This window comes from Mercurialis annua, linkage group LG3 (genome assembly GCF_937616625.2).
Source record: "Mercurialis annua linkage group LG3, ddMerAnnu1.2, whole genome shotgun sequence".
Classification (NCBI taxonomy): Eukaryota; Viridiplantae; Streptophyta; class Magnoliopsida; order Malpighiales; family Euphorbiaceae; genus Mercurialis; species Mercurialis annua.
This window is the reverse complement of record NC_065572.1, coordinates 66392805-66417847: the sequence shown is the minus strand read 5'-3', so window position 1 is coordinate 66417847 and position 25043 is coordinate 66392805. Positions and strand designations below refer to the sequence as shown.

Here is a 25043-nt window from a genome sequence, read left to right as displayed (position 1 = left end):
TCAACAATTTAGTTCTATCCGTCCATTTTTGGTGTTAGTCAACTCAGTCAAAAGATTTAGGGGTAAATTAGTTTTCAAATATGAGAAACGAAATCGCTAACAGAAACAAAAGTGAGGAACCACATCGTTTTTTTGAATTTTTTTATTTAGTCATTTGGCTGAGTTAATTAACACCACAAACGGACAAAATGACTAAATCGTTGATGAAAACAAAAGTGAGGTACTATAGTGTTTGATTTTCAAACAACAGCCTCATAGTAATTTGCTCTTAATTGTTTCACATTTGATCTAATTAATAAAAAATTGAAAAATCTAAGATATTAATTGACAAAAAAATAATCTTGGTATAAATTGACGAAAAAACGAATGACAATAGCGTGTAAATTCAGGAACGAATAGATTTTATAAGTTATATCAATGAAATTTTTATACATTTTAGAGCTCATATTGGATATTGCAGCAACTAGACTTAATTGCTTGTAGTGTAAACTTCTCAGCAGAGAAATTGGATTAAATTGAACATCATGTTCATGTAATAACATTAGAATATGTACAATGCCTGAAGACAAATAAAAACAGATAGAAGAAGATCTGCTCGTTTCAATCTTCTAGGCCATCTTCATTCCTTTACCGATTACAGTATTTTTCACCGGTAGTTGTGTAGCGAGTGCTCCTGGCTCTAGAGACAGTCTTGCTTCACATTAAAGTCACGAAATAAGCCGAAAGAGCATCCATAACTAGATGTTCAAGGAATGAGGAGACCTTACGTTTGGAGGAAATGTACTATTCCCCGTTCAGTATGGTGAAATTTGTCATTTCTCAATTTCTAAGGCGCTTCCTTGCTCAAACATTTTTAGCTCTGGATAAGCAAATGATACTCATGGTAGAATAGGTCTAGCAGCAGCAACCGAAGATTGAATTGTTGACAATCGAGAAGAGGCAACAGATCTTTTTTGTCTATCGATAATGTCTGTAACAGAATGAAAGCAACAGTGAATGTCAACCCAAGCCAAAGACAGAATCAGAAAAGTCATGTTTTGATTTTCTTAAAACGATGATGGGTGATATATAGTAATGAACTAATCGCCTAACACTAGAGTCAAGGACTGAACCTTCACAAATATCAGCCTTTTCTAAACTTTATTTCACTATAAAGATATTACTAAATGCGTATATTCAGGATATGCCATAGTCGTGTTGATCTCGGTGAGCAAGGTATTCAAATGGAGACACAAGGCATTGGAACTTCAACGTGTTACATATTCAAAATTTATTATTGTAGTTTCACCTAACAATTTAAACGTTCAGGTTCGATGATTCTTTGATACCATATTTGCATCAAATTACCATTCCATATTTTAATAAAAAGGTTTTCAAGACTTTAAAGAGTACATTCCATTCTTTTTTACTTCTTTTGAAACTTAAGCTGTTATTTCTATGATGTATAGGTTATTTTTATCAAAGGGGTAGTAGTAGAGATAAGATTCCGAGGAAAGTACACTAAAAAAGAATGCGATGAGCATTTGTGAGAGAAACAAATATAATTTATCCCTTCGGACTCATGTTGAACTTCATACTTGTTGAAAAGTTCTCATAAATTGCCGGCTACAAAACAATGATGATTCTCTTATCATATCATTAATCCACCGTTATACCATTTTAGTATGTAAAATTTCTTGACAGACAATGCAAGTAAATTTGTACCTGAATTTAATCTGTGGCAGCAGGGACGGAGTAATATACATGCTGGGCTTTTCTTTCGTTATCCTCTCCAGTACTTCAGATCTTTTTCCACTTTTATTTGTTAAAATTGGAACTGTTAGCTTGCCATTAAACTCATACTCCAAATAGGTCAGGCCGGGTGAATGATTCTCTGAAGAGATCTGCGTCACGAGAATGGATGTCATCTCAGCAAGTGAACCTGTTTTAGTGCTTGCAATACACTGTTCAGGCATGCTTTTGGCCATGTTCTTAACCTGTTGGAGAAGGGACCAAAATGGGTTGTGAATTATTTGCTGCACTCTGAGAAATAATATAGAAATACTGGAGAACAGAGAATACATTCCCAACATTCACATTTATTCTGCATTGCATGGAGCAAGTTTACCTCCATTTCTCAATCCATCTGTAGAATCTTACATTTTACTTTTTTTTTTGACCCAGATAACACTATACACCCACTATCTTAAGCTTTTGAGTTCGATTCCCCGGCAAAACAGCATTTTTCGAAGTCAAATTTATATGAGGACTGTAGTTCATATTCTAGCTCACGTCTCATATAATACGTGTGCATTAAATGCATTGGGTTTTTGTAATGATTCTACAAGTTCATGTTATGGAAGTCTACACGAGCTCTTGAATTTGGGTTTTCATATCATCTGTTTCTCACCCGGGTTGTGATATGCTCCTTTAGTTCTTTAGTTTATTGAGACCAAACAAAATAGCTATAAAATAATTCTTAGATCGACACTTTTAATTAAGCTCATTTTCTACAAGCTTATAGATTTCATAATATGACGCAAAACAGCAAAGAGAAAACATTACCTCTGCAGTTAGAGATCTAATTGTTTCCTCTGCAACCTTGTTTTTCTCTTTTTCCTTCTTTACTGTTTCAGTTGCCTCTTTCAATTGCCATGATATTCTAGCAACATCTGCTTCAAGGATCTGGGATTTGCGAGTAAGTTCTGCTACCTACGTTTCACAATGTTATTTGAACTTGAGCATAGACATAGTTAATTAAACTGATGTTCCTTTATAATCTAAGCAGATCATAGTCCAACAGAGATTATCAACTAAATCCTGAATGATAGCAGTATTTATAATAGTAAATTTTCCATGATATTCCACATTATATAAAATTCATAATTTAAAGAAAAATACTTACTGAGTAATTATGATTTAGCATACCTGTCGTCTTAGTAGTATTACTTCTTGGCTAGATCTCTCCTTTCTTTGTTCTGAGTTATCAGATAAGGATTCTGCATTTTCAAGATTATCAGAAGCTGAAGATGTTCTCTGATAACGAGGTGGAGTCGACCTCCTTGAGACAGGTGAGGCTGCTCGAGAAAGCATCCGTGAACCAGGGACGGAGGCAGACATCATTCTTAAACCTTCACATCCATTTGTTGGTTCCCATCGTACATTCTCAAATTGGGTTGGAGAGGCCTGGGACTTGCAAGTATCTGCTTTCTTACCGTACTGGGAATGTTGTCTTAGTGATTGCTTAAATGAATCAAGAGAGGAAAGCCTGGAGAGTCGCAGAGCATCAGAAGTCGGGCTTTCAGTCTCCGTTTTCTCATTAGAGGAGTGTCGTGTACTTCCTTTACAGCTCTTCGGTATTAGCAATATCGGCACATGATGCTTCATGGTTGTTTTTAACTTATTAAAACATTCATCACAAACTCGAGAAGGCTTGTTCACATCAAGTGCCAGAGCAGCCCTCAAAGACCTCTTACGGCTGCATGCCTTACAAAAGAGTAGCCCACAATTGTAACAGTTATGCCGCTTTCTTTTGAAATTAAACGCACTGCGGCAACCAGAACATATGGATTGATCAGAACTAGATATACATTTGTGAGTACATATTATAGTAGTAAAGTTGGAGCCACACACAACACTCGTCACTTGTTTATGTTTCAAAGCTTTGACCAGTGTAGGAGTATGCCTGTCCTTAATGTCTCCATGTCCTAATTGACCATTTGTACCCTTTCCCCAAGTATAAACTTCACCACTTGAACTCAGAGCTGCAACATGATGAGAACCACATGCTATCTGTTCCACGTGAGAGTTTTTAATATCACCATCGGCATGAACGGGAATCTTACTACTAATACTGCAAGGATTTCCAGCCTGTCCATAAACAGCACATCCCGTTGTATATACTTGACCCGAGACTGTTAGAGCAACAGTCATGCTATGTGCACAAGCAACTTGACATATGTTTGTGCCATCTGGCATTGCTACAAAAGATGGAACTAGCTTAGGCTGTTCGTCACCGTGCCCTAATTTCCCTTTCTTCCCATCCCCCCAAGTAACAAGTTTCCCATAAAAACAACCACCAGATCTGTCACTTTTGGGGGTAGAATCCACGACTGCTGCTGTGTGCCATATGCCACATGATACCTTAACAGTTCTTAGGTCTTTCAAACTTTCAACTCTCCTAGGCTTGCTTGTGCTACTGCGATCACCATGGCCCAGGGCGCCAAAAGTTCCATCTCCAAATGTGAATAATCCACCTTCTGATGAAATAGCTGCGGTGTGCCAAGGTCCACAAGAGACAAATTCTATGTGCACACTCTCCATTTGACCAATTATTTTTTTAGGGATCCAGTAACTGACTACTCTACCATGGCCAAGAAGACCAGTATTATGGGTATCATGACCCCAAGTATAAAGATCTCCTGAAAGTGTTACAGCACAAGTGTGAAATTCGCCACATGCTGCTAGTACAATAGTTGATTCACTTAGAGAATCAATAACTTTTGGCTGAGACACGTCATCTTCCATTCCATGCCCGAGTTTACCACCAGAACCTTCTCCCCAACTAAAGATCTGGCCCTGTTTTGTGACAGCAACAGCATGCTTATTACCACATGCAATAATTTGGGCATCAAGAGATAATATTGTATCCAGTGCCTTCGGCAGAAGAGCATCCATTCTCGTCATTGAAGAGCTTTTGGCATCATGTGTATTGGCACCCAGCGGCACATTACTAATTCCTTCTCCCCAGAATAATATATCACATGAACTTTCAACATCTTCATGAGAAGATCCATAGCCAGATGAACTCACAGCACTTGATGAACTGTTTCGAAATGCATTAACTGTAGAACTGGGCCTATCTGATTCATCTATGATTCCAGATGACAAATAGCCGAGAGACCTGGAAACTGATTCAGCTTGAGTGTAAGCCTTTGCTGCTGCAGTGTATGATAATACCTCAGAAAAAGCTTTCCCCAGCCTATTCTGAGGAGACGTTTCATAAGGAACTAGGACTGGGTGGGTGTCCCTTGGATCCTGTGATAAGTAGAACATGTCAGAGAAACTCAAAATGGGAAAGTAGGGAACTACTCAACCCATAAAAAATCGAAGCAAGAAGACCTTATAGATTATATCACTGCTAGCACATGAGACATTTGATTGTCGTGTATGGCTTCTTGTGTTACTACCATCACTCGGTGCATCACTTGCTAATTTGTAGCAGCTACCCTTTGAGATTAAAGTTCTAAGGGCAACAATCCAGACCTCAGCTTCAATCTTGTCCTTACATATCTGCCCATGGTGCTCAATTATTGGAGATTGTTATGGCTTAATACTGCCAAAGAATGTTAAGCAGTAAAATAAAGAAATTAAGGAGCAGCTATAATTCTTGTCAATCAGAATTCCTATCCATAAATTCTCCAATTTCCAAAAAGGGATGTAATGTGATTAAAATGGAATGTAATGGTCTGCAAGGTCAAAAGACTTTACGGAATAATAAACAGTACTCATAATCCAAAAGATGGAAAATAATTTGAATTATTACTATCCTGAACGAACATTAAAACTTAAGTAACAATATGATGAAGCATGAGTTCTTTTTTCCTTCTTTCTCTAGCAACTAAATATTGTATTGAAAACTTAGAACTGAGAACTAGAATTTTTAGTGAAACCAAAACATTAACAAAAGCTCACTTGAGATATTAACCATCCCAGCTGCTCATTCTTTTGCTGATTTTATTTTTAGTTATTTTTTATGGGGTGTTGGTAAGAGATTGTATATCTATAAACATATTATACACTTTGATTGTATAATCTCTGGTTGATGTGTACTATAGCATTATAAAATATATGCACACAGCACACCATAAAGAGAAGGATACAGCTGGATTCTATGTATATTATAGGCTTTTGATATTTTTATGAGTTACAATATAATTCATGTATGTATTTTGAATCTTTTTTTCTAAGGAATAATCACACAATAGAGCTCGTTTCTATTTCATAAGAAAAACTTTCTGCCTGAAAGCTAGGGAGTTCAAAATACTAACCAAATCCAAGGATCTATGACTGTATATAAGAGAAAATGACTGATATTCCTTAGCAGGCTGAGGGTAACGCTGAAAAATTGCCTGCAAAACAGCAGATAGCAACGAATAACACTAGTCATTATATTGTAGCAGAAACTTTTGTGTCAAATTTCTACAAACACACACCTCGGCCGGTGCTATGCTCTTTTCTTGCTTGTACAGCCATATAATAAGGCGAACTACTTAATTACGAAATAGTTCCTACCTCTATGAATTATGAAGATGAAAAGAATATACTATTTCTGCATATTAGAAAATACTAAGACAGAGTAAACCTTACTTGATCAATTTGCATGAGTAACATAACTTTATATAGTGGGCAGTAACCATGGGTATGAAATTAAGTATCCATGCACTGGATATTGCTTCACTGTGACACTTATTTATTAATGCCAGAATCTAACTCTTAGCTGTACCATAAATGAAGTGGCAAAATCTTTTGAATGAATTCTTGCGGATTGCATTAAGGAAAAAAAAGAACTCTTACAGATTGCAAAACCTTACAGTATGTTGTCCCGGCACAATTCTTGTAACATGGCTTAGTTTAAGTTGTTTCTCCACTTTGCCAGCATACCATATCAAATATCTCTCATCCTGAAGCAAAATAAGTGGACTTCAGCATACAAAAATATGACCCTCAACCCAGCTCCTCTTATTGTTTTATGCATTTTGTACTTACGGCAAATGAAAAAGAGATGGAAAAATAGAGAGATAATAAGAACGATTTTTCACTGTGGATCCATGTGTCTCTGGACACATAAAACATAGAAACCAAAGAAGGCAAAATTTCTCAACTTTATCCCAAATCAAAAGCATTTTTAACAGCTAAAAAGAAACAAAAAAGCAACCTAAAATCTATTAACCTACTAATTCACCATGAAATTGTCAATGCTCTAAAGCACACATCCATATTATATGATCTTTTATCTGCAGTCTTATTTATGACTGATCTTACCACGGTTTCAATCCCCTTATTTTTATCAACTATGTTTGTTTCATCTTCATACTAAGAGAGCATACTCTATAATACTAACAACAAAAGCACTACGACAATGAATTAGTCCTCATATTCAGTCATGTATGATGTGGCACTGAATTTATATCCTCTTAGATATCAAATAATTATCACTAGCAGATACAAGATGCAGGTTCACATGATCACAACCAGCTTAATCTGACCAAAATTTACGATAAGTTTATCTCATTTTCCGATTGTAGTAAAAGATAAAAAGAACAACCAATCGGTGAACGGACTGCAACTAATTCAAATAACTACTAATATGTATATTCAATAACTAAAGAAGCAACTTACATTAGAAAGACGAAATGGACAGAATTTTGGTTTCCCCCAGCGACCATACTTGAGCAAATACGCACCCTTTTTAAGAGCTGTAATTGCCTGCACAAGTCGAAATTTACATTAAAAGTTTACACATACGGAATTCATAACCTACAGGCTACCAAATAAGCAGCTTCTCCGTTGCATATCATATCGACTCTCCCTCTCATTCGTGAAGGTACTCCTAATGGGTTGAAGGATTACACAATTGTATACAGAAGATACAAATTACATGACCTAAAACAATAAAAATCATTACCTGCGCGGCGTCCATACTGGGAGAGCTATTATCAGCCATTTTTTTATGTCACATTACAAAACTGCGACATAATCAAGTAGAAAAACCCTAGCCTGCCCATAAGAGAGAAGACCAGGTCAGGTCAGTAATTACGTGTTATGTTAATCACTGTAATTGAACAGTAATAACATAAAAAACACAAATAATAATAATTAAAAACATTCAAATCAGCAATTCAACATTGAAATTCACTAGTTTAGGTCCGCCATTATCAATATAACCAGCCATTTTTAACAAAGACACAACTAACTTTGCCCTAGAGCCATAAAACGTAACTAAATTACAACTCTTAATAGAATTAAACAATAATAATAACAATTAAAACAGAAATTAAATGAAATTAAAGCGAACCTTAATTGTGATTTCAACATTTTGCTATGGGTCTTAGGATTAATGGTTATTAAACAGATTTAAGAGCTGCGTTCGTTGTTTTTGTTTTATTTGTTTTGTAATTGATGATCACATTTTTTTCTTCTATTGAATATCTTTCCCGCCACGTCGATAAAAGAAGTAGATTCGTCGTTTAAGATAACAGGATTTGTCGCTAGAAATTAAAAAACGGTTAGGCTTAGTAGGACAGGGGAATCTTTTTCACTCGTCTTCTAAACGTAAGGAAAAATTTCCTTTGGGTGTCGTTTAGAGATATTCTTATCTAAAATCTTTGATGAACTAAAAATATTAAGAAAATAAATAAAATTTATAATTTTTCTTTTTTCTTTTTGATAATTAGGGAGGGGAAGCATTTGTGAGAGAATTTGAATCCATAATTTAGCAGTTTTGCTGATCAAATGCTTATATCATTTGAGTTTTAGCTCATTAATATTTGTAATATTTGATGAACTAAATTTAAAAATTTGATAAATTTAAAATATTTTGTTATTTTTTTGTACGAATTGGAGGAATAGTGTTATTGATCAAGATAATAATTATACAACGCAACGGTTGCGTCACGTCATTCGTATAATAAACCAATGAGGCGTTAGTCATGTGTAAATGTTTAATAATAAAAAAATAAAAAATAAATAAAGATTCCTTATCGCAAATGTTTATTGGCTTGTTGTAAAAATGACGTGGCACATCCGTTGTGTGGGATAAACACTCTGATCAAGAATTCATTTGGTCTTTTCAAAGCTCAGTAATTTCACATTCAAATCTCCTCCCTCTTTTCTGTGCATTATGAAAAGGTAAATTATTTTTGTATAATTCTGTTTACCGAAATTAAATTTACATTTTATTCATAAAACAGCTAATTAAATCATAAAATTATTTAGTATTTTTTACTTTTTCATTAACATCTTAACGGAAAACATGAATAGACTATAATCCAATCAAAACCAAAAAAAAAATCATCTCTCATCCTTTTCTTATTTCTTCATCAAATATTTTAATTTAAGTGCTGATTATCTATTAATCCATGGTGGTTCATTTCTTTTTCCATTGCAGCTTCAAAAACTGCTTTATCTTAATATTTGATGGTGATGCAATTTTAAGCAAGTCAATATATATATATATATATATATATATATATATATATATATATATATATATATATATATATATATATATATTTGTCAAAAAAAATAATATATATATATATATATATATAATAAATAATTTAGTAATTTATTTATTTTTATTTATAAAGCGACTTGCAAATTATGTTCTCGTTCTATAATTTTTTTGAAGATCGTGGTTGATAGACTTCATAATATTTCTGATGATAAATAACGTTGATAAACTTGTTACTATATTTAGCAGGCTAGAAACTCATGAAGCAGCTCAAATTTTCAGCAGACTACATCAATGATTTTGATGCAATTAGGTATAGGACATTAATAGGAGCTACACAAACACGGATTAGTTGAGATGAATGCGGAAATGTAATTGACAGAAAATAGTAGGATATATAATCATCATAGATTTAAATCCCGATAAGTCACGATAATATGACAGAAACAACAACGGAAACACAACAATATGCAATATATAATTTCATACAAGTGATAAGGCAGTGAGCCTCGTCATTTTCCCTGACTTAAGATAACCAGTGTTACTATAACTACATTAGAAATTTATCTTCCACTATAAAGTTATGTCATATGTGCATGACTAAGAAAAAAAACACGAGAAACATCATCGAAGAACATGGTAATTACACTCTATAACATTAAAACTCATTATCCGTCGGTACCATAACAGACGAAGGAGAAAAACTCTAGCTTCAGCCACAAAAGTAGAGAACACTAGTCACTTGCCATCCATGATAAACCGGCTGCAGAGCGGAAAGTTGCAAGCTTTAATATCTATGATCCTCATCGAAGATGGTGTTTGCATAACCGCTGCTCCTGGACTTATCACCCTGTGAACAAGTCAAGCAATAATATGCATATTTGCATACATAGAATAGATAGTTAGAAAACACTTGCATGCCACAATATGTTACGTAAAGTATGTTATTTTTCTAATCATTTACCCTCTAATAAGTCCCAAGTCATAAGTTACTGATTTTCTGTAACTTAAAACTCATAGCTTATGCTGTCCGAAAATAGAAACATTGAAACAATTATTTTACAAGAATACATTATAAATATAAAGTTCTGGAATTTCAAAATCATTTTCGAAAACGAAAAACAGAAAGTCAACACATAAAACTCGACAAAACCATTATAAATTGTTTGAATCCATACCCTGTGAATGAGCTTCTCAAAAGCTTCAGTACCATTCTCATCAATGTATTTTTCTGCAGCGGTTAGAATATCATCTTTCTTACTGAAGGCATCCTTCTTCCTTGGGACATACCAGATGTTAATGGTTTGTTGTGGATTAACGAAGAAAGGCCTTACGAAGTGCTCATAAACATATGCAGCACCACTGAAGTACGGGATAACTAACCAGCACGTCATAATGAGCTTTAGGTATGACCAGATTGGTATCCTGCGAGTTACATTAGAAATTTCAGCAGAATTTACGAAGTTGAAAAGGAATTAACATATCCACACATGAAACTTTCACTTAAGATCACTTGTCAAATTCTCAAAATAACAACAAAACCTACAGCTGTTGCATATGCGCAAGAATTACATTGCTGCTCATGGTATAAACTATGAATAAATCAACAGGGTAAAATTTGATATTCATTGGTTTTAAATGATGAAAAATTCAAAAAATCAGCGAAAAAAGGGAAAAGATTCAAGCTTTACTCGTAACAATGCAGCCTAATTCTTATTTGACATTTAATACAAAGGCAAACAAAAGAACAAGAAAACAAGCAAGCATGTTGTATGACAGACAGTAATGCAAACAAAATCCTCTTACCATTCGATGACTCTAGCGAATGTGAGTTCGAAGAGTGTAATCATAGAATAAAGGACCCAATAAGTGAGCCACTGCTGATCATCAATGGGAGACTTGGTCTCAATTGCTCTAATTGAGGCATATCTGCAGAAATCATCCAAATTAAATAACTGTGATGATCAATCAAACATCTTTATTGTAACCAACTACTTAATTCTAAACTAACTTTAAAACATAAAAACAAAGAGATACTCAAAAATCAAGCCAGAATTTAAAAGAAAAAAGGAAAACAAAGAAGCAGAATAAGAATTGCACTTACAGAGGATAAACAAGACTAACCACAGGCCTGCAAATTGAAGAAACCAACTAAATTAGACATAATAAAATTACTAGAAAAAATCCAAGGATTCTACTGACCTTAAATTCACTAGGTAAAAAAGTTCAAAACTTTACCCCTTAAAGTATTGTTTTTTAAGTAAATTAACAGTGAAAACCCAAACAAAGTAACAATTTTTGAAGTAAAAGTAATCAGGAGAAATAGTTAAACTAAAATTGGTACAATGAGAAATAAAAATTGAAATTTCAAGAATTAAGGGAAGAGAAACAAACCCAGCAAGAACATCAAAGTTCTTAAGAAGAACCTTAAGGAAGCTTCCAGCCCCAGATCCCATCTTCTTTACTTTGTCTTGTGGTTTCTTTAAAAATCTCTTATTACAGCAAGTGTTGATTTTTATTTTTATTTTAAGTATGAACTGTTTACTGTTGTTCCAGAATCTTGTTTCTCAATGAGAAGTGTAACCTGTGTCTGTGTGTTCAGTGTAAATGTCTGACAGCTGTGTATTGTTAAATACTAAAATTACAAGCTTACACACTACAGTGCCCTAAAGTAATAAAGGAAAATTACCTAGGAAAGTATTTGGTGCAACGCCGTATTAGTGCATCGCCGTATTAGCCGTTGATTTAATATTTGGCCGACTTCAATATGTGGTTGATTCAGTATTTTACTAAACGGTGTCGAATTGTTGAAAGGGACCATTTTGTTCTGTTCGGATAAAGAAGAAAGTGCAGAAGAAAAAGTACATGAATGGCACTTCATTTTACTGCTATAGCAACATTTACCCATAAAATGCAATTTCTGATTTGTCCCCAAATTCTTTGGAAATTTTAACTGTTATCATCCTAACAGCTAAACTTTACAAAATGGTACTCAAATTAACCTTGAGAGTGCTAAGTTGTGAGTTTTAAGTTGGTTACTAGATTTAGAAAACAAAACTGTACAAAATTGGTGATAAAAATAAATGAACAGCAAGGCTGCTACGATAAATTACAAGGCATGAAAATGTTTACATAGTGAGGAGGAAGGGTTAAAGCAAAAACTGTTGCAGTTATTGTCATTGAACTTCATTTCTAGTTGTCAGCTGTTCACCGAGAAGTTGGGATGGCCATGAGTCTGCAGGAGTTGGATACCTAGCATGTGGTTTGCTTATACTTGTGGCACTCGCCGAATAAGCTTGGAGATTAGAATGAACCGGGAGAACAAAGACAGATGCTGGTTGCTGCAACGGACCATCAGCATCAGGCAAGCCGAGAGAATATGGCGGTGGAAATTGAGGATGATGAAATTCAGGAGGAGGCATATTCAGGTCAGGTTTTGATTGGGCTGTTCTTGCATCCAGCTCGCTTTGTAGACTCGATATCTGACCATCCAGAGCAGAGTTTTCTTCTTTCAGCTCATGGTTCTCCACAGTTACCTGAGCAACCGTTTGAACAAGTTCTATTGTTATTGAAAATAAAAAAGCATCAGAATGCAGGCACATTATTTTGGTTCTCACTTAGTCCTGTTTTTCATAGGTGTACTAATTTAAAATGTAAATAGAGAAGAAGAAGATTAATTAAATAAAGGGCAAAGCATATACTCCCTCCATTATGAAATAGTTGTTGCTTTAGGGAGATTTTTTTGTTCCATAATACTTGTCACTTTAGAATACCAAAAAAGCATTTATTACTATTTTTCACATATATCCCTCATCAATTCATTAAAAGAATACAAAAATATAAATAAAGAATCGTACTAATTAATGTTAACAAGTTTCAAGAAGGGCTAATTTAGTAAAGATACTTATAATTTTAGACATATTTATTGATTTCTTAATTTGTGTGAAAATGACTAAAGCGACAACTATTTCAGAATGGAGGGAGTATAACAAATCAGAAATTCTGAAACAAATAACAGCGAAATGACATTTTTACGAAAAAAAACGTATGAGGTGAAAATGTCACGTATCGTTCTCTAGAGTGGCAGTAGAGGTACTCCAAAAAAATCAAACCCTGCCTTACGTAAAGTCATAGATTTGATCCGAAACCACAACCAAAATGTTTAAAACAAGAGTTATTAGGACATAGGCCTGCTCCTTTTTTAAAAAAAACTTAGATTAACCCAAGTTAGATGAAATCTCCATTGCTCCTCTTCCATTGAAAGAAGATGGCATGAAATTTCACACCTTAAAGTTCATAAAATAGGACGAAAAAGGAATATTTCTAGGTCCTTATACTCATTATGCATAGCCTCGAGTAGGTTAAAAACATTGAGTTTCGGTGTTTAATTTTTTTTTGTACAACATAAGGCAAAGCAAATAGTCTTACATAGCGAGATTCAGACAATAGAGATTCATTCTCCTTCCTGAGGCACTCGATCTGTCCAAATAACTCCTTCAACAGTCTACCAGTTTCGCACAATATGGAGGCCTTCCCATTATTTGGCTCAGTCAGATCTGTGAAACAAAATTCTTCAGGTAAGACTCATTACAACATTGTCCAAAATGATGAACTGAAGTCCGCCAAAACGAAAAAACAATGACCATAACAATCTACCAGGTTCCGAAATAAATCTAAATTAACAAAAATTACACAAGTATAAATTACCAAGAGCATTGGCTAGGTTAAGGAAGAGGTCATTCAATTGCTCACGCTTCAGTTTTTCTCTTGCAGCCTTGTGACTTCTTTTAGGAACCTTCCCTTTATTCTTACCAGAACAACTGCATCAGGCACAAACTTCAGTCACAAGAAATAAAATCAAATCACCACTTCAGCCACAACAGCTTGATATAACATGAAGAAACAAGCCTATTTCAAAATAAATAAAAAAAGGTCATCAAACTAGTGAATAATTTACTACCATTTGAAATTCTCAAGCAATGCATTCAAATTCAGGCAATACAATTGCTTATCCAATATAATATTGAAACACATAACATTTTCGCATTAAATGGCCGTATAATTATTAATATTAATTGATCAGTCAATCAAATTCTAATCATTAAAATACACATACAAGAGCAAGAAGCAGCAAATAGTTTAAGCAAATTCAAAATGCTGAGAAGAAAACAGATGGAAACTCAAAAACTTGAGCAACCACTCACCTCCTCCGCCTTGGTTCCACTGTTACATTGACATCACCTGAAGTTGATGGAGAAACCTCAGAACCCATAATTCTTCGAACCCAAACTAAACCTATACAAACCCAGAAAACTCCCAACTGTGGGAAAAGGAAAGATTGAATCTTTTGAAAAATAATACCTCTAAAATCAAACCCAATTAGGACTGAAAAGAAAGATTAATTGTTTGAAGTAATAAAGAATTGAACAAAAAGGCAGAAACAAACTGAAACTTTTGAGACGAGAAATGGATGGGATTTATAAATAAACCGAAATTAGTAAAAAAAGATGGATTGGGATTAGGGTTAAATTAAGACAGGAAATGGGGGTTGCGGATTGAATGAGGTAATTGATTTGAAATGATAGTGAGCGGGTGTGCGTGGCGTGACAGGGGATTAGCGCAAGCGTAAGGGAGCGTGGCTAAAGCGTGCCAACAAGGCGCATTGAATGTAGAAGCGTGAGGTTGGCACGTGGTCTCTTGTTTTATTTGTCTTTCTTTGTCTGTTATATAGTCTGCGTGAACGTCATATAGTTTGCACACTCCTTCAGCCAGGTCAGCTGTTACTGTTAGCATGCTATCCAATCACAATTTTTTTTTCTTCATTGATGGTAGAGTTGAAGTGACAATTAGTTTCAATTTAATTTTTCAACTGTCGTCTTTTTAATAATTAATATACATAAAAGATCAAAATTTATTAATTATTAAAATTATTAAATTTATATAAAAAATATAAAATATATTTTTAATTATTTTAATTTACAAATCGCATAATTATATTATTTTACAAATACATCAACTAAATACACTTCACAATTATTTTAAAAATATTATTTCTGTTTTCACTTTGAAAAAAATAATGCTATATTTAGTTTAAAAGTATCAATTTGATTTTTAATAAAAAAATATTATCAAGATACAATATTCACAATAAATAGCTTAACTTATATATAGTACATAATAAAATAAGTGTTGGATAAACTCATTTTAATTATATCTAACATATAAATTAATTTATTCCCTGTATATATATATAAATTTTTTAAGAAAAATCTCTCTAATAATTTATATTTATATAAAATGTATTTTTAATTTTTAAAATTATTAAATAATAGAATTATTAATTATCCGAAATAGAACGAAGTTGTTTCCTTTAAAATTTTATTAATTATTAAAATTCTTAATTTATTGATATTAAATATTAAAAAGTCTACTGTGTATATATATATATATATATATATATATATATATATATATATATATATATATATATATATATATATATATATATATATATATATATATATATATTTGGGTGGCTCAATTGGTAGTCAAAAAGTCCGATTGGATGACTGTTTTACAGTATCATCATTTGATTTTGATATCACTCACTCATTGTGATGAGGAGTTGTTATCTTTATATTTAGTAAGGGTGGGCAAAAAAACCGATCAAACCGCAAAACCGAACCGGAAAATATGGTTAACCGGTCTAAGAGTTTAGGTTTAAGTTTTGATTTTTAATTTTTATGGTTAATGGTTTAGGTTTAGGTTTTTAATTTTAAAAACCGAACTACTATGGACCGGTTTACATATTACCCTCGTGGACCGATTAACCGGTCCATGCGCACCCCTAATATTTAGGCCAAATTTTCAAAAAATTCTAAATTTTTGCGATTTATGTTAGTTATGATCAAACCTTTTAAAAATTGCAAATATAACCCGTTTTGGCAAATTATGTTTTTTTATAGTCAATTCGCATCAAATTGATTTTCTTGCCAACATGACAACCATGTATATAAAATTTAATCATAATAAAATATCAAATATTTTTGTGTCATAATAAAAAGTTTAATCACAATAAAAAAACCAAACCGATTCAAAAATGGCTATAAAAGGAACATAATTTACCAAAATAGATTATATTTGTAAATTTTAAAAGATTTGGTCATAGATGATATAAATTGCAAAGGTTTAAAAATTTGGCCTATATTATAAATATTTTCATTTCATTTATTGAAGTTTAGCCTACGATAAAAAAAAAAAGCTGACAGACTATGTAATTGTATTGTATCTGTTTTATACTTCTCTGATCTCTCCAATTTCATACAGTAAACATTATTTTATATTTATTATCTCATGTTACAAATATTTTATTATTTAAATAATTAAATATCACATACTTCCTCCATCTCAAATTGAAAATCCATTTTAAAAAAATTAAGTTAGTTAATTTTTTTATTATCTTTTCTTAACAATCTTTTAAATACATAATAATATATTAATAATTAATTTTTTTATTCCCGTATTTTAAATTGATCTTAAATTGACTTATTATATATTAAATATAAAGCAATTAATTCATTAAAAAATTACTATGCATATTCATTAAGAATAAGTAAAATTTTTGATTTTAATATTTTTTAAAATATAAAAAATGATCAATAAGACGCCAAAAAAAGGTGAGGCGGCCTATTTTTTTCCGAAAAAATATGTATTAAAAATAATCAAAATTATTAAAAGAGATGATTATTATATAATTGGCTAGAAATAATTATGGTATATTTTTTTTATAAATTAAGTTATTTTATTTGAATAAACTAATATTATTAGTAGTATTTAATACAAGGTATGCAATATTAATATTGATAACTAAATATTGAATATTTTAAAAATTAATTATTTCAATTATATATATATTTTTTAATTATTTTCGAAGCAAGGTGTAGAATTCATGTAATTGTTGCCCGTGGTCGATGTAATTATCTATAGCCATAGGTGAAGCACAGGTAGGAGTAGGAGGCGTGTGGCCTCCACAAAGAGACATGATGCTAAAATGAAGAGGCAAACATTGAGAAATAGTTGACTTGATGACACGACATAGCCTGTGCCACAAGCGCCATGCCTATTATTCTCTCCAACAAAATTACTACAACATTTTCAATCAACGTGTAATGATCATCTATGATTCAATGTACTCCCAACAACCTAATCATACGCTTGACGTTTACTTTTATAATGTAATACTAATATGCAAGAAAGTAGGAGACATGAACTCAAACTATTTGAATCTGATCAGGTTGGTTTGCAACCCAGTTGAAACCTTCGAACCTTCATTCTTCCGTCCAATGCAAGTGCTAACACATCGTATTCCTCCACGTACCACAGTTCCGAAACTATTGCCTGAATGAATTATACTTCAAAACTTCAATGCCGTCGTTTTTACAGGAAAATAAAGCACAAGTGACATGATAGCACGAACCTTGGATCCACGAATTTGATCGTTTAAACGCTCGACTAGCTCATGGAAAAATCGGAGTTCTTCTGAAGGCTCCTGTGTGACAACGATAGTAAATAGATAAGGACATGACTGTAGTTAATAAAACCAATGTATAGGTACAGTTAGGGGTGGGTGTGCATTCGATTTGAATCAAATCAAACCAGATCCGTTCGGTTGAATTACCAGTTTGGTTCATTTTTTGGTTTCGCACAATTTATACTGAACTGAAATTTTGTTATAGCGTCAAACTGAACTGAACCGAATTCGTTGGTTTGGTTTGATTCTTGTACGTAAATTAAATACAACTCCTATATCAGTCTGAGACCGAAACTATGGGACTAAAAATCTGGTGCATGCTTCTTCAAGTATGTTGTTTTTCTACAGGACCATCAGATGCTTACCATGGGTGAATCTTTGGGGCGACCCAGAAGCCTTGCGAATGACGTGTGTAGAATAGCAGCATCATACTGCAGCATAAAATGAGCAAAATTAATAGATTCCACGGGTGCTTTGAATAGCAGTTTGTAGCAAATTGCATGCACCTACATATTGTTGCTGACGTAGAGGATTTGAAGCTATTTATAGTATTATGTATGCAATTCAATGAACTCGTGATAAGAATGTCTCACCATCTTGAATAATCTTAATCCAATAGGATCACAATGTTAGTTACCAGAGTCGTATATAATCTCAGGAGAAAAAAGAAAACCCTAGACTGCAGAAGACGCGACACCCAAGTTTTTACTCTTCTCAACATTTCAACAAGAATTCAATAAGCCAAAGCAATGGACTACAAGAGCTAGGGAAGAAAAAATGAGGTTAAACAACATTTTGATGTATCTATGCTTTTTTGCGTTGATTTTGACCACATAATATCCAGAAGGATTCTTAATTTGCACATAAAGCTTTTGGAACTCCCAAAAGATTGCATATTTAACTTCCAACAGATATCGAAAGTAGCATAGTTCTTACGAGTTGCTTTTCTGGGGCGTGCGGGAGTGCAATTTTTAACTTAGCACGAATGGCTACAGGATCTGGCCCAGAAAGCACCTATAACAAGAAAGTGTAGTACATAAGTAATTCTCATTTCTATACAAATCGAAGAGATTTCAATTTAATAGTAGCTAGACTGACAATTTGATGAACTTTGATGAACTTTAATAGGAAGAAAAGTTCGGCATCTTTGATGAACTTTGATTAAAAAGGGGAATAGTTAGACTGACAATTTTCAGAAGATCGAGATAACGTTAGTTTTAACAACAAAAATTGCAACAACATATTCAACATCTTTATACATGGTAGGGAGAAAGGAAGATTATAAAATGAAAACAAAAAAGAGAATTCATTGAGAAAAACCTGCCAACACCCAAGAAGCACACCGGTTGAAGTCAATACCACTCTATCCAATGCAATTTTTAACGGACAGAGCCCCTCTGCAACAGCTCCAACAGCAGTTGCTTCAGCTTCAATCTGACAAAATAAAAGAGGAGCCAACATCTTGCTAACACACCAACAAGGAACCAGAAGATACATCAGATGAGACCAATGAACAAGTTACCTCTTCTTCAGTTGCAGGCACAGGCACAATATGATGCGAGGCATGAAACATGCTAAAATGGTATACACTGGAGTTCTGAAACCAAATTGCTAACCAAATACAGTTAAGCACAACAAGTAAGGAACTTAAAATTGTAATTTTCTTTTTAACCTACTTACTGCGTCAATAAAAGCAACAGTAAAATCAATACATAGGCCAAACAATCATCTACCTTTATCAAAGTGTGGGCTAAATATACGTTTTACAGTCTCCCTGCAGCCAGCAAAGAAAACATCATGATTTACTTAGCCAAAGAAAATAAAATGTTAAATTAATATATCGAAGACAGCTGTACTGGCCTAGGGATGCAATTCAGGAACAAACAGACACTGGGATACTGCAATGAAAAACATGCACAACAATATGAGCATGCACTCTAATCAATTAAACCTGCGGAAATCTCTTGAAAGGTTTCTTATACAATCTATTTTTTCTGAACTCCATTTCATGACCTCCGACAACTCCCTCTCCCTCTCTTCTAAAAGAGAAACCAGCAATCAACTTTTTCAGATCTAGACAAAGCATTAAAACATATAAGAGATGTCGAGAGGTATTCTCCATCCAAAAAACAAGCATGTCTGAATGGAATACATCAACAGAATAATTTTAAAATTTGCTAACTTATTACAACAGACAACAGAGCTGAATTAAACTGTGCTTAATTATGTGAACACATTCTACCAAATAAATGGTATAATAAACAGTTTCTAGTGTTTGAAAAAGTAGTCCAATTATCTTGTTAAGCTCGTTAAATCATGAGCTTTATGCTTCTTCATAAATATATAGCACCAAGTAACCAACTTAGGAGACCAAATATACAAGGTGGTAAATGCCATAGAAGAGCAATTTCAATGCTAATTCAAACAAACTTTTTGTCAAATAGGAATGCCTCAGAAAAGCAAGAGAAGACATTATCATAATTACTCAAATCTCTGCTGCATCCCGAGTTTAAACAAGGATTGTAGATAAAAAGTAATTTTTTTACAAGTAAAAAAGTCCAGTTGTATCAGTTCAGTCACTTGAGTAGCAATAGTAAGAGTAAAAGTAAGCTCGAGTCATTCTCATGGTACTTTTTGCGGAATTATAAAGAGTAATTCTAAGCTATTCCGCGACTCTATAAGTTCTTAACATTACCAACTTATTGTTTAAACAAAATATACAACAATTAACACCTACAGAGATACTTTAGAATGCCTATAGCAAGCCATGCGTCGTGCCATGTCACTCACCTGTTCTCCTTTCATCTATCCCTCTTTCATTTCTATATTTGTATCCTTTGTTTTAAGAAGTTCCATTGATAACTCTTGTTCAATTATGGAATGAACCGAATGGCTAAAACATAGCAGCATGTCTAGTCTTTACAATATGGCTAAATCATACACACTCTAGATTACAATTCACTAATCAACCGAAACAAAAGCAAGACATAACCAAAAACAAAATGCTTACGAAATAGGCATCGAGTATTTAGGGCTTAAATACAACACATTAGCCCGAACAGGAGGATTTGCTGCCTGTTAACACAGAAAACAAACCATCAATTACTCATCAAAATAACATTACAACTCACATCAATCAAACCTCAAAAACCCAATACAGTGTTACCTTAAGCACGGGTGTTACCGACCCATTTTGCAGGGTAAAAATATCTGAAAGAGACAATGACTGAGATGTTTCACCCTGTTTAAGAAATGTTGGGCCTTTCTCATCCAAATCCCTCGCCATTTTATCATAAAGCTCTGATCTTTTTTCCATATCTGATATACAAATTCCCATATTATCTAGTATTAGCAAATTATAAAAGATAAATTTGGTATTTTTTAGGCGAATACCTGAAGTAGAAGAAGGGTAATTGTGGGAAGATGAATTGTTGACAGCAAGCCGGATCAAAGAGAAGGAGGTGATGATGCAAATAGACCAGATTAAAGCTACGGTCTTTGAATGGCTCCACCAGTTTTTAGTAGCCATTCTCGCCATTTCTTAGTAATTTGGTATAAATATGAGACTCATGTCTCCAAAACCAGAATCCACCATGAAAACAGAACACCGCCTTGTTCATGTCACAGTGAGGGACAGTAACAGAGTTGAACTGACAAATTGAAGGTCAAACCTTGGGCTAGGCCTATAATAAAACATTGTTACAACTTACTACAACTGTATCCTTAACTAAGGGGTTTTTTACACAAATCCCCCAAAAATGCTATAGTGTTGTATTTTTCCCTCAACATTTTGATTTTGACAAAAATCTCTCAAAAAACAAGAAAAGTTTTCAAAAATCTCCCATACCCTAAAATGGACTACTTAATATAGGAAGTTGGACAATAATGTCCTTCTCTGTTAAAACACGTGACCCAGAAATAAAGGTAAGAACAAAAAAGTGGCGTTGTTGATGTTATGGTGTACGATCGGCAAGATCCTGCAATTTAAGTCAATAAGCTTTGCTTCATCAAAATAATATTAAGAATAAAAGTAGGGATTTAAACTTTGAACAATCAGGATGGGAGGAGGAGCCGTCACGAGATCAGCGACAAAAGCCGTTGGATTGGGAGGAATAGTGAAATCAGAGGTGGTCGCCGGAGTGGGAGTGATAAACGGTGGAATCCGAGATGGATTCTCATCGTCAATTTCATTTGAACAATCTGTTCGCAACATAATATAATTGCTTGTAGTGTTGAAATTGAGTGATTTCAAAGGCCAGCTTTTGAGATTGATGATTGGGAATTTGCTGGAATTTGAATAAGAGAGAATTTTATTTTACCTCCATTGCCATGTCTTGTGGTTGGAGGTCCATCTGCTAATGAAGAAGGCAGAGCTACTATAAGAGAAGTTAATGATACATTAGAGAAGTAAAGGCTTTTTTTAGAGAGACAAAAATACTTACTTCATAATTATGAAAGTTTTAATCTTTTTACTGCTTAGTTATAATCAAATGTTCTTTATCCTCTTATTTAGTATGTTCATACTTGTGAAAGTGTTCTAAATGCAAGTAATACAGATTTCTCGTGTCATTAAGCTTGTTTCAGTTTTATTTTCCTTTATACTTTCTATAACTTCCCATTTATTTTTATTTTCTATTATTTCCCAATTAAATTAAATTTATTTTTTTTATTTAAAATAAAAATATTATTTATTTTAATGTGTAGTAATAGTTTTATATATTATGTTAAATAAATACTTTATTAAATTAGTTTATTTTAAATTTATATTGAATTGATTGTATATTACATTAACTTTCAAAATTCTCTCAATATAAAATGTTAGTTGAGATTGTAAAGAGTAGCAAGACAAATTTAATTAAAAAATGAATTAAGATAGTTCGGTTGATATAGGTTCACATAAGGTTCACATCAGATTGATTTTTGGTTTTATAAACTGTTAAATACATTTCACTTAAAAGATATATTTAATTTCTTTATTACACTAAATCTCAAAATTCTCTCGATACAAAATGTCAGTTAAGATTGTAAAAACATCTAGACACATTTTATTAAAAATTGAATTAAGATAGTTCAGTTGATATAGATTCACATAAGGTTCACATCCGGTTGATTTTCGGTTTTATAAACTGTCGAATACATTCCACTTAAAAGATATATTTAATTTGTATATTACACTACATCTCAAAATTATCTCGATATAAAATATCAGTTAAAATTGTAAAAAGCAGCTAGACAAATTTTATTAAAAATTGAATTAAAATAGTTCAATTCATGTAGGTTCACATCAGGTTCACATCATGTTGATTTTTGGTTTTATAGACTGTCAGATACATTTCACTAAAAAGAGATATTCAATTTATGTATATAAAATTTTAGTTAAAACTGTAAAGAGCAGTAAGACAAATTTTATTAAAAAATGAATTAAGATAGTTCAGTTGATATAGGTTCACATCAGGTTCACATAAAGTTCACATCAGGTTGATATTTGATTTTATAAACTGTCAGATACATTTCACTTAAAAGATATATTTAATTTGTATATTACATTAAATCTCAAAAATCTCTCGATATAAAATGTCAGTTAAGATTGTAAAAACCAGCTAGACAAATTTTATTAAAAATTGAATTAATGTAGTTCAGTTGATATAGGTTCACATCAGGTTCAAATCAGGTTGATTTTCGGTTTTATAAATTGTCGAATACATTTCACTTAAAAGATATATTTAATATGTATATTACACCAAAATTCTCTCAATATAAAATGTCAGTTAAAATTGTAAAAAGCAGCTAGATACATTATATTAAAAATTAAATTAAAGTAGTTCATATAGGTTCACATCAGGTTCACATCAGGTTGATTTTCGGTTTTATAGATTATCAGATATATTTCACTTAAAAAAATATTCAATTTGTATATATAAAATGTCATTTAATAGACAATTCAATCCCAGTAAATAACAACAAAATATCAAGAATTATAATTCACAATTGATTCAAAATTCTTACAAATGATTCCTTAAAAACCCACTCAATTATTAATTTCTCTATTTCAAAAAAAAAAAACAATACTCCAGTTCTTGCGCGCTGCATTGCCCAGTCAATCCACATACTCCATGGCAAACCAACAACCCACTAAATCGATGCAGCAACATCCTAAATCAACAACTCGATTTAACACATGAATTATATCAGTATTTGCAGAGCAATCTACAAAAGCCAAACATATCATATGATAGAAACAAAATAAAGACATCTCATAATAAAAAAAATATGGAATTAATTCTCCATTAAATTTCATTTACTAGTCATCTTCTAAATTTGGCCAAACAAAGCCAGTAATGACACTCAAAACCAATTGTCTTTGTCTATAATGGAATCTCATTTACAGGAAAAGAGAAAAAAATGAAACTTATAATCAAACCATAGCAGCATGAGAAAAACTTCTTATAAAAAGTACATACCTGTTGAGTTTTTAATTAAAAATAGTAAGATCTATAATTTTTCTTTTTAACTCCGACTACCGGCGGTTCAACCTCCGACCACCATTAATCCTACCTCCGACCACCTTCGGTCTCGCTTAAGACCACCAAGCAATTGATTTTCACGATTACTAACACTCACAGTGTTAATAGAAATGAGATGAAGGTTGAAGAAGACAGACAGAGACGTGAGCTATTCAATCGTTGTTTCAGCTGCCATGGCTGCTATAGATTCTAATAATTTATTTTGAGAAATGGTAACTGATATGTTGCCATTACTGATTGTTATGTTAAGAAGAAGAAGGGGGGTATATTATAAGGATAAAATAGGAAATCCAAAAATTAAAAGGTATGTGTGGAAAGATATTTTGAAAAATGAGAGATTTTTGCAAAAAATAAAAAGCTGGGTTATAAACACAAAGATTTGAATATTTGGGTGATTTGGTGTAATTTTCTCTTAACTAAGCTAATACTATTAGTTAGGCCATTTACACTCTACTGGGCTTTCAAGTTTCAACTACTCAAACCCTTCCCTTTGCAATACTTTACATGTCTTTCACTTTTATCACTCACTTTTATGAGATTTATTACTACTTCTTTAAATATAAAATGTTTTTCTAGGTAGAAGTTATAAAAAAGCCCTCAATTTTTTTTCAAAATATAGATAAATCCTTTTACTCTTTAGGCACAATTAAGCCCTCATGTTTTAAAAGTTGAACAATTAAACCTTTATTATTTTAAAATTGAACAAATAAAACCTTTTAGTTTACTTTTGGGACACACCCTTATTGTTTTTAAATTGAACAAATAAAACCTTTTA

General features: G+C 32.7%; 4 protein-coding genes across 6 annotated transcripts; all 4 read right to left on the bottom strand.

Moving 5' to 3' along the window:
- Window positions 1-380: 380 nt before the first annotated feature.
- Window positions 381-8306, bottom strand: LOC126674097 (PH, RCC1 and FYVE domains-containing protein 1). 2 transcript variants are annotated; one of them, XM_050368473.2, is made up of 10 exons: window positions 8057-8306; window positions 7667-7758; window positions 7381-7467; window positions 6573-6662; window positions 6030-6110; window positions 5101-5271; window positions 2908-5016; window positions 2545-2691; window positions 1705-1976; window positions 381-970 (listed from the first exon to the last, which is right to left on the bottom strand). In XM_050368473.2, exons 2-10 carry the CDS (start codon window positions 7703-7705, stop codon window positions 958-960), a joined length of 3009 nt encoding a protein of 1002 aa, XP_050224430.1. In that variant the 5' UTR covers window positions 7706-7758; window positions 8057-8306; the 3' UTR covers window positions 381-957. The 2 variants fall into 2 exon arrangements, with proteins under 2 accessions (XP_050224430.1, XP_050224431.1); XM_050368474.1 differs by lacking the exons at window positions 7381-7467; window positions 7667-7758; window positions 8057-8306 and having other exon boundaries at window positions 6349-6656.
- A 1363-nt stretch (window positions 8307-9669) lies between these two features.
- Window positions 9670-11796, bottom strand: LOC126674139 (HVA22-like protein a). The gene is made up of 5 exons (XM_050368529.2): window positions 11609-11796; window positions 11319-11345; window positions 11021-11143; window positions 10393-10639; window positions 9670-10064 (listed from the first exon to the last, which is right to left on the bottom strand). Exons 1-5 carry the CDS (start codon window positions 11668-11670, stop codon window positions 10002-10004), a joined length of 522 nt encoding a protein of 173 aa, XP_050224486.1. The 5' UTR covers window positions 11671-11796; the 3' UTR covers window positions 9670-10001.
- A 476-nt stretch (window positions 11797-12272) lies between these two features.
- Window positions 12273-14820, bottom strand: LOC126674138 (transcription factor bHLH47). The gene is made up of 4 exons (XM_050368528.2): window positions 14419-14820; window positions 13922-14034; window positions 13643-13770; window positions 12273-12750 (listed from the first exon to the last, which is right to left on the bottom strand). Exons 1-4 carry the CDS (start codon window positions 14484-14486, stop codon window positions 12391-12393), a joined length of 669 nt encoding a protein of 222 aa, XP_050224485.1. The 5' UTR covers window positions 14487-14820; the 3' UTR covers window positions 12273-12390.
- A 2440-nt stretch (window positions 14821-17260) lies between these two features.
- LOC126675225 (uncharacterized) lies at window positions 17261-21454 on the bottom strand. Of its 2 annotated transcripts, XM_050369832.2 has the most exons (10): window positions 21138-21449; window positions 20911-21062; window positions 20755-20819; window positions 19478-19518; window positions 19267-19355; window positions 19065-19178; window positions 18681-18758; window positions 18110-18175; window positions 17691-17762; window positions 17261-17611 (listed from the first exon to the last, which is right to left on the bottom strand). In XM_050369832.2, exons 1-10 carry the CDS (start codon window positions 21280-21282, stop codon window positions 17504-17506), a joined length of 930 nt encoding a protein of 309 aa, XP_050225789.1. In that variant the 5' UTR covers window positions 21283-21449; the 3' UTR covers window positions 17261-17503. The 2 variants fall into 2 exon arrangements, with proteins under 2 accessions (XP_050225789.1, XP_050225790.1); XM_050369833.2 differs by lacking the exon at window positions 18681-18758 and having other exon boundaries at window positions 21138-21454.
- Between the last annotated feature and the right edge of the window lie 3589 nt (window positions 21455-25043).

What these genes read in the sequence shown, in the direction of transcription:
- LOC126674097 (XM_050368473.2), bottom strand. Translation starts at nt 7,705, where the DNA reads ATGGCTGATAATAGCTCTCCCAGTATGGACGCCGCGCAG. An exon ending in TTGTGCCGGGACAACATACT is followed by an intron (nt 6,111 to 6,572) that starts GTAAGGTTTTGC and finishes GCTGTTTTGCAG; the next exon opens with GCAATTTTTCAGCGTTACCC. An exon ending in TTAGATCTCTAACTGCAGAG is followed by an intron (nt 1,977 to 2,544) that starts GTAATGTTTTCT and finishes CTTCTCCAACAG; the next exon opens with GTTAAGAACATGGCCAAAAG.
- LOC126674139 (XM_050368529.2), bottom strand. Translation starts at nt 11,670, where the DNA reads ATGGGATCTGGGGCTGGAAGCTTCCTTAAGGTTCTTCTTAAGAACTTT. An exon ending in AACTTTGATGTTCTTGCTGG is followed by an intron (nt 11,346 to 11,608) that starts GTTTGTTTCTCT and finishes TTCAATTTGCAG; the next exon opens with GCCTGTGGTTAGTCTTGTTT. An exon ending in TTCGCTAGAGTCATCGAATG is followed by an intron (nt 10,640 to 11,020) that starts GTAAGAGGATTT and finishes TGTAACTCGCAG; the next exon opens with GATACCAATCTGGTCATACC.
- LOC126674138 (XM_050368528.2), bottom strand. Translation starts at nt 14,486, where the DNA reads ATGGGTTCTGAGGTTTCTCCATCAACTTCAGGTGATGTCAATGTAACA. An exon ending in GTGGAACCAAGGCGGAGGAG is followed by an intron (nt 14,035 to 14,418) that starts GTGAGTGGTTGC and finishes TGCCTGATGCAG; the next exon opens with TTGTTCTGGTAAGAATAAAG. An exon ending in TAACCTAGCCAATGCTCTTG is followed by an intron (nt 13,771 to 13,921) that starts GTAATTTATACT and finishes TTTGTTTCACAG; the next exon opens with ATCTGACTGAGCCAAATAAT.
- LOC126675225 (XM_050369832.2), bottom strand. Translation starts at nt 21,282, where the DNA reads ATGGCGAGAATGGCTACTAAAAACTGGTGGAGCCATTCAAAGACCGTA. An exon ending in TTACCCTTCTTCTACTTCAG is followed by an intron (nt 21,063 to 21,137) that starts GTATTCGCCTAA and finishes TTTGTATATCAG; the next exon opens with ATATGGAAAAAAGATCAGAG. An exon ending in TAGCCCACACTTTGATAAAG is followed by an intron (nt 19,356 to 19,477) that starts GTAGATGATTGT and finishes GTATTTGGTTAG; the next exon opens with CAATTTGGTTTCAGAACTCC.